Genomic DNA, 8,704 nt, shown 5'->3' with positions numbered 1-8,704 from the left:
ATTCTAGAAAACCTAAATAGCTCTTGTTCTTCCACATTCCCTTTCTAATAAATAATTAAAATAATATTATTAAAATTCTAGAAATCCTAAATAGCGCTTGTTCTTCCACAATCCCTTTCTAATAAATAACTTACAATTCAAAAAATAATTAAAATAATATTATTTAATTAATTAGATGTTTAGTTTAGTTTAGGGGTAAAATGGTATCCAACTTTTTATCTTTAGAGCTTTTCACTTTTAATAATATATGATGATGCAATATTTATGATGGTCGCGTGAATATATACCTTTAAAATACACTATTAATAGTGGAGGGGGTTAAAGGTCCTGCCCAAAGTTTGAGATTATAACAACAATTTCTATCAAAGTTCGGATATATTTAAGACTTTATTCCCTAAAAATAACAATCAGCTAAATATCAGGATCATATAATCTAGGGAAAAAGGTTTGAAATATATCCAAACTTTGACCGAAATTGTTGTAATAATCCCAAACTTTGGGCAAGACCTATTACCCCGCACTATTTAATACTAGTGTATTTTAAAGATATATAGGTGTCCATGTGGATATCATAAACATTGCATCATTATAAATAGTAACTTGTCCAGCTGGGCACTTATATATCCTTAAAATACACTATTAAATAGTGTAGGGGGTAATAGATCCTATCCAAAGTTTGAAATTATTACAGTAATTTCGGTCAAAATTCAGATATTTCAGACTTTTTCCCAATAATTTATTTCTTGCTTACGTGAAGTTGTGAATATAGGAAATCTTAGCCTCCAATCTTTTTTTCAGGTTCATATTATTATAACAATAATGTTGCCCTTTTCATTTGAATTTGATTGAATATATTATATTTTGGAATTCAAAGAAAACAAAAATAATAATAATAAAATAGATTTAAAATTTATTTTTAGTTAAAAAAAAAAAAGTGAAACCACACTTGACGACGTGTGTAGTATAGTGTGTGTCACGTTTGATTTTCTTCTAAAGAAAAGATTAAAATTTCTTCCATTTTGTGATTAGTGAATGTGTGTTGTGTAACAGAGTCTTATAAGGTTGATTTGAAGGATTGACTCCTATTGACTTGCTATTAACAATATAATGAAAATTTAGCAACAATTATTCTTTCTATTATGACTTTTATTTCGTTTTGTGAAACACAACCCAAATAATGACTTTTTTTCTTTTTGCTACTTATTTTCCTCCTTTTAATCTGTTTTCACATTTTATTTGTTTTAGTGCTATATATAGTGGAGTAACTTTGGTCACTGGAAATACAACACACAAATTAATATGGAGAAGCACATCTTCTTATTGATTCTTCTCTTTCTAATTCAATTTTCTATATCACTTGCTTCCTCTAATGATCTTCCTAATTTGCAACTTCAAGGCACAATTTCCCCATCTTTGGCAAATTTGTCCTTTCTCAGTGTTCTCAATCTCCAGAACAACAGCTTCCACAGTGGCATCCCTTATGGACTTGGCCACATGCCTCGCTTGCGAGTTATTGATGTTAAAAACAATCAGCTCAACGGAAGTATACCAACAAGTCTATTTCAAAACCGGAGAGTTCAAGTAATTTCATTGGCTTTCAATGAACTCAGTGGTGAAATGCGGAGAGGCCCATGGTATGTACCCCAACTCAGAGTCTTAAATCTCGGGAACAATAGCCTCACTGGTATAATCCCTCCTTATGTTGGAAATGCCACAAAATTGATGAACATCAATTTGTCTGGGAATAGAATCAATGGTAACATTCCAATGGAGATCAGTAATCTTAGCCAACTTGCATTTTTTCCTTGTTCGATAATCAATTAACAGGTTCCATTCCTCCAACACTGTTTAATAGCTCGTCACTACTTGGCATATCTCTGTCATTCAATGGCCTTTCTGGTCCTCTCTTGCTCGATGAAGGGAATATTGTGTCAAATCTGAAACATTTAAGTATGTCTAACAACCAAATTTCTGGTTGCATTCCTTCCAACATATGCCAACTCACAGAGCTCAAACTTTTGTCCGTATCTTTCAACAATATCACTGGAGACATACCTAGAAATATTGGTTGTTTATCCAAACTCAAAAGGTTTTATATTGGTGAAAACCCAGTAGAAGTGACTATTCCCACTTCATTGGGAAATATTTCTACTCTGCAATATCTTGATTGTGTCGACAATTGGATGAAGGGGCAAATTCCTCAAGAATTAGGGAAGCTATCAAATTTGAGAGAATTAAGCTTTGCCAATAATTCTAATCTTATTGGTCAAATTCCAGAGGCTATTTTCAACATATCTTCTTTGGAAGTGATCAATTTTAGTTTCAATAACCTCTCGGGGAGAATTCCAACCACTACAGGTCTTCATCTTCCCAGCCTTAAAGAACTTTACTTGGGAGACAATCAGCTTGAAGGGGAAATTCCATTGTTCATAACAAATGCTTCCAAGCTTCAGATACTGGCGCTAAATGATAACTCTCTCAAAGGAACTATTCCTAACAATTTGGGGAATCTTTGTGAGCTATAAATACTGCTCCTACATACTAATCAACTTACCAATGAACCAAGAGAGCATGAGTTGAAATTCTTCAATTCTTTGGTGAACTGTAGGATGTTGAGATATCTAGAAGTGGGTAACAATCCATTGAGCGGCGTTCTACCAAATTCTATTGGGAATCTCTCATCTACTATTGAAAAAATTCATTTAGTAGATGCACACATCAATGGCCTCATCCCCACAAGTGTAGGCAACATGACCGGTCTTACATCCATAGACATTCAAGACAACAACTTGGCAGGGAATATTCCTTCTGAGTTTGGTAAGCTTAAACAACTCCAAGGGTTGTATCTAAGTAACAATAAATTGCAGGGACATATTCCAGAAGCGGTATGCCATTTATCTAATTTGGTTAAATTAACTCTGCAAGTTAATGAGCTCTCTGGATTAATTCCAGAATGCTTTGGAAATCTTAGCATGCTACAAAAGATTTATTTGGATTCTAATAAATTTTCATCAAAATTTCCGTTGAGCCTTTGGAAGATGAGTGGTCTTCTCTATCTAAGTGTGTCACGAAATTCAATAGAGGGAGAAGTTCCATCAGATATTGGAGGAATGAAAGCCATTGTAGAACTATATCTTTCCAGTAACCACTTTTCAGGAATGATACCAAGCACATCCGAGGAACTCCAAAACCTGCAGTATCTTGACCTATCGAACAATTCATTTTTTGGCAAAATTCCATTATCCTTTGCTAATTTGATAAGCTTAAAAGACTTGGATTTGTCTTTAAATGTGTTGTCAGGTACTATTCCTAAGTTTTTGGAAAAACTCTCATATCTTAAAACCATTAATGTTTCATTTAATGATTTAGAAGGTGAAATACCGAGTGGTGGCATGTTTGCAAATTCCACTTTGCAATCATTTCTCGGGAATAAAGGTCTTTGCGGAATGCACATATTGGAGATTCCTTCTTGTGCTATCACTAATCCTGGAAAACAATCAAAGGTTAAGGAGGTTGTGCTAAAAATTGTTACTCCAGTGGTTACTACATCCTTTCTGATATTCTTGTTCGTTTCAATTTGGATAATGAAACGACAGAAGAAAGGAAAGTCCAAAGATGTTGAAAAGGTACTGGAGATTAGGACTCACCAATTAGTTTCTTATCATGAGATTCAACGAGCAACAAATAATTTTGATGAATCCAATTTAATTGTGAGGGAAGCTTTGGCTCTGTGTACAAAGGCATTTTATCTAGTGGAACTGTAGTGGCCATAAAGGTTCTGGATTTGGAAAATGAGCAAGTTGTAAAACCTTTTTCAATAATTCTATATGTGATGTACATGAGTGAATATATATAGAGTCTAACTTAAGAGTCCTATAGTTACACAAGTACAGTAACAAAACCAACACAAACTAGGAGATAAGAGACTAATCCTAGTTGGACTACAAACGCTGCATCATCTGTCTTCATTCCCCCTCAAGTTGAGCAGGGTGCTGAACTACTGTCAACTTGCTCTTTAAATCAAGGAAACGAGACTTTGACAAGGGCTTGGTGAGCACATCAGCAACTTGATCATGAGTACTCACATATCGAACTGAAAGTGACTTAGCATGAACCTTATCGCGAACAAAATGAAAATCAATTTCCATATGTTTGGTACGAGAGTGGAAAATGGGATTAGCTGTCAAGTAGGTAGCACTAAGGTTATCACACCAAAGGATAGGAACAGTAGATGTGAAGCAGCCTATCTCCCGAAGAAGGAATTCAACCCAGGTAATTTCAGATGTAGCTGCTGCTAATGCCCGATATTCAGCCTCAGTGTTGGACCTAGAGACAGCTCGTTGCTTACGTGAAGACCACGAGATCAGGTTATCACCAAGAAAAATAGCAAAACCAGTGGTGGATTTTCGATCATCCACATCTCCCCCCAATCCGAATCAGAATATTCGTGAAGCAAGTTATTTGAAGTACGTTTGAAGAACAGGCCATGGGAAGCAGTAGCTTTTATATAACATAAAATACGTTTCACAGCTATCCAGTGAACATCCAGGGGACAATTCATGAATTGGGATACTTTGTTCACAGCATAAGCAATGTCTGGTCGAGTGAAGGTGAGGTACTGAAGTGCCCCAACGGTGCTGCGATATAAAGTAGGATCATTGAAAGGAACACCAGAAGTAGAGGATAACTTCGACGTAGGTTGCATGGGTGAGCAAACAGGACTACAAGCAGCCATATGTACTCGATTAAGAAGGTCTTCAACATATTTACGTTGAGACAAAAACAATCCCTCACTGGTCCAGGTTGCTGCAATGCCCAGAAAATAAAAAAGAGTGCCAAGGTCACGAACAGCAAACTGGGCCTGAAGTTGTGTACCGAGTGACTTAATTCGAGCAGGGTTATTACCTATTAACAATATATCATCGACATACACCAAACAAAACAGCTTATCAGAGGCAGTGGATATGTAGAATAAACAGCTATCAGTCTTGGAACCCAAGAAGCCAAGAGAGAAAAGCGCATCAGTTAATCGTTTGTTCCACATACGAGGTGCTTGTTTCAGACTGTAAAGAGAGTGTTTCAGTAGACAAACATGATCAGAACGAGATGGATCAACGAATCCAGGAGGTTGCGACATATAAACAACCTTATCTAAATGCCCATGGAGAAATGCATTTGAAATGTCCAGTTGTGTGATATTCCAACCATTAATCATAGCTAAGGAGAGTAACAATCTGATTGTTGTCGGCTTCACCACCGGACTAAATGTGTCCACAAAGTCAATTCCAGGACGTTGATGATACCCCTTGGCAACTAAGCGTGCCTTGTGACGATCCAGAGACCCGTCAGATTTCAACTTTGTTTTGAACACCCAACGACAACCTATTACAGTCTGAGAAGATGATGGAGGTACAAGTTCCCAGGTTCCATTCTGAATCAAAGCATTATACTCGTTAGTCATCGCACGACGCCAATGGTCCTCTTTTAAAGCTTGTGAATAACAAGTAGGTTCCTCACTAGAATGCGTAATAGCAGACAAGGAAAAGGGAATCTTAGGCTTCAACGAACTTGTTTGACTACGAGTAACCATGCGTTGAACAGGAGGTAGTGGAGCCGGAGATGAATTATTATCAGATGGAGCAGTAGGCAGTGGTGAGTGGATGTTTGTTCCCACTGAAGGTTGGTGCAAAGCTGGACTAGACGAAGGTAACAGAGAAGCGATAACACTTCTCAGAGGAAGCATGAGGGGTTGGTTGAGAAGGCAACAACGGTAGTTGTAAAGTTATTGGGTCACTAACAGAATTGGTCGATGAGCTGGGAACCTTTGCATCCTGTGAGGAAAATGGAAACACATTTTCATCAAAAATGACATGACGAGATACAAAAACATTTCCTGAATCAGGGTCAAAACATTTATACCCCTTATGAATTTTACTATATCCTAGAAAAATACAACGTTTAGACCTAGGTGACAATTTGTCCTTTGCGTAAGGACGAAGCCAAGGAAAACAAAGACAGCCAAAGACAAGTAATAAAGAGTAATCAGGATCTGTTTGAAATAGAACAAAAAATGGGGATTGATGTTGTAGCCGAGGTGTAGATAGTCTATTAATAGTATGCACGGCTGTTTCAAAAGCATTAGTCCAAAAACGAGAAGGAACATTAGAATGATGCAATAGTGCTCTCCCTGTTTCAACAATATGCCTATGTTTTCGTTCCGCACAACCATTTTGTTCGGGAGTATAGGGATAGGAGGTTGTTTGTGTAATCCCATTATCACGTAAATATTGTGTCAAGGCTTGAAACTCACCTCCCCAATCAGCTTGAAAAGATTTAATAGATCGTCCAAAATACTTTTCAACAATAATACGAAATTGGATAAATATAGAAAAAACTTCAGACTTGAAGCGAAGAAAGTAGATCCAAGTGTATTTACTAAAATGATCATAAAAGATGACATAATATCGATAACCATCATTAGAAACAACCGGGGCAGGACCCTACACATCTGAACAAATTAAATCAAGAGGGCCAGATGCCTTAAAAGTAGACTCGCTAAACGGGAATTTATGACTCTTACTAACAGCACAAGCAGTGCATAAACTAGATGGTTTACTAGACATGAAAACAGCAGCCAGTAACGCTTGACGAACTATAGGATAGGATGCATGCGCCAGACGAGCACGCCAACACCAAGAGAAGCAGCAAAGGAAGCTGGTGAGAGTAATTTCGTCACCGGAAGAGAATAGAATCCATCAGTACTCGGGCCGGTGTGTAGTTGTAACATCTGACAATTTGAAATAACTATGAAGAAGCTTGAAATTGGAAATCGTCATTTTTGGAAAAATTCAGAATCTGGAAATTTGGCTAAGTATGGAAAAAGATGAGTTTTTGGCCAACTTTGAACAGTTATAACTCCTAGATCAGGATGATTTAGGTGTAGTTCCAGTTATTTTTGCGAAGCTCGTGGAACGATCTTTCCAACGCCACCAATTTTACTCGATTCCGAGTTCGTATGAGTGAGTTGTGGCCTTTGGAAGTTGGCGGGGAAATCCGTCCGGAAATTTTAAGAGCATTTTGGTCTTTTCCCTAATCAATTCTTTTGGTTATATTTAAATGTTGGACTGATTTTTAGATCAGTTTGTCCCATTTTAAAAGAGTGAGAGTGAGGGTTTTGAGTGAAGAGGAGAAGAAGAGGAGAAGAAGAGAAGAAGAGAAGAAGAGAAGAAAGAGGAGATCAAGCAAGTTTCCGTCAAAGATCGTCGTGGATATCGCCGGGGGTGATCCCTACTAGGTATGTGAGTTCATAGTGTTGGGTTGATCCTTTCCCTCACACGCCAAACTCGTTTTATTTTCGAGAAAAGATTGGTTATGTTGTTGAAGTTGTTGGGTTGTGTTGTTGAAGTCCCTTGTTGATTTGGGACATGTTTCTGATTGTGTTTTTGAATTGAAATCTATTGTATGTTGAGGGTTTATGATTCTAAGTATTTTGGGGCTGGAACCTTTGAGGTTGAGGAGGTTTAGAGTTGGAGAAATAAAGGAGAAAAGTCGAAGTTTTCGGGGAAAAGGGGAGGCACGTCGCGCCCCAAGAAGTGTTCTGACCTTCTCCCCTTAGGGCGCCGCGCCTTGCAGTGAGCCACAGCTGCCTCTCTGAGCTTCGAGGGCTGGCGCCCCACGCCTTGCAGAGCGCCAAGGACGCCAAGTTCCCCCATTATTTTCACACTTTCTCATGCATGTTCCTTGGTATTGTATCTATGTTTCATAGTTGTTTCCGACACTCCAAAGTACGTCTAAACATCAAGAATCCCTCCATAACATGTGATCAAACACCTTGAATTCAAAATCCAATTCAAGGAGAGTTATTTTCTAAGTCAAGTGAAGTCAAGAGTTAAGCCTAGAAGTTAAGTCAAAGCAAGTTTTTCAAAGTTGTCAAGAGCCTTTATTGAATGTTTTTACTTCGTTGTAAGACTCAAGTTTCAAGTCAAGTAAAAAGGGTATAGAGTTTCAAGCAAAGTGAAGAGTCTCAAGTTTCAAGTTAAGTCAAGAGCATAAAGTCGAGTCCATTTCTCAAAAGTTATTAGGAAACTATGTATTTCCCAAAGAAGTTTCTAAATGTTTTTTTTACATTTGAGTAAGAAAGGAACATCGATTCCAAGAGAGCCTTTGGGCTAGATTTTGAGTAATTATCTCAAACTAAAGAAAGATGTGTTTAAAACACTTATGAGCTAAAGTATATTTTTGGGAGTAGTCTTGAGCACCGAGTTGGGGACACGAGTTCATATTAACTCAACTCTCCATAAGAACCATGTGGCCAACATGGGATTTAACGGGTCATACTTTTTAGATGATCCTGTAAGTTAAGCTAGTGGATCCACTTAGTAAAGTTAGATTCATATATCACGGCCAGGTATAGGATGGTCCTTGGGCAACGTGAGGTAAAACGTTGTATCACCACTAGGGCTCATAGTGGTGGTTTGTCGGTTAAAGAATCTCCCACTAAAGTTGTATTACTTTTATATAAGTAAAGTCGAGTTGTTATTGCTTTAATCATTAACGAACTAAGTTGTTTACAATGTTTTAAAAGCTTTATATATCGCATGTGTCTTTTTGCCTTATATATATTGAGTTCAGTTAAGTTATTCTTGAGTCGTACAGGGCCAAGGTAAGTGTTCTCTTGTATTCCTTTCAAGCTTAAGTTGTTGTT

The 8,704-nt window shown here is 37.5% G+C and overlaps 2 protein-coding genes across 2 annotated transcripts in view; both read left to right on the top strand.

Annotated features, from left to right (window-relative positions):
* LOC107058949 (probable LRR receptor-like serine/threonine-protein kinase At4g36180) overlaps positions 1 to 2,525 on the top strand; it is an 8,464-nt gene extending 5,939 nt beyond the window's left edge. Inside the window, exons 3-4 of the mRNA XM_015305234.1 lie at positions 1,397 to 1,777; positions 1,828 to 2,525. Of these exons, the coding sequence (XP_015160720.1) occupies positions 1,397 to 1,777; positions 1,828 to 2,525 (1,079 nt within the window). The remainder of the gene's footprint in view (positions 1 to 1,396; positions 1,778 to 1,827) is intronic.
* Positions 2,526 to 2,750: 225 nt separating this feature from the next.
* LOC107058948 (LRR receptor-like serine/threonine-protein kinase EFR) lies at positions 2,751 to 3,764 on the top strand. The gene has a single exon (XM_015305232.1). It carries the CDS (start codon positions 2,751 to 2,753, stop codon positions 3,762 to 3,764), a length of 1,014 nt encoding a protein of 337 aa, XP_015160718.1.
* The last annotated feature ends 4,940 nt before the right edge of the window (positions 3,765 to 8,704 follow it).

The sequence above is a fragment of the Solanum tuberosum genome, unplaced genomic scaffold (genome assembly GCF_000226075.1).
Source record: "Solanum tuberosum cultivar DM 1-3 516 R44 unplaced genomic scaffold, SolTub_3.0 scf00725, whole genome shotgun sequence".
NCBI classification, from domain to species: domain Eukaryota; kingdom Viridiplantae; phylum Streptophyta; class Magnoliopsida; order Solanales; family Solanaceae; genus Solanum; species Solanum tuberosum.
Note: the sequence above shows the minus strand (reverse complement) of the source record. Positions and strands in the feature narration are given on the sequence as shown.

Coding starts and splice junctions, on each gene's coding strand:
- LOC107058948 (XM_015305232.1), top strand. CDS start 2,751: ATGACCGGTCTTACATCCATAGACATTCAAGACAACAACTTGGCAGGG.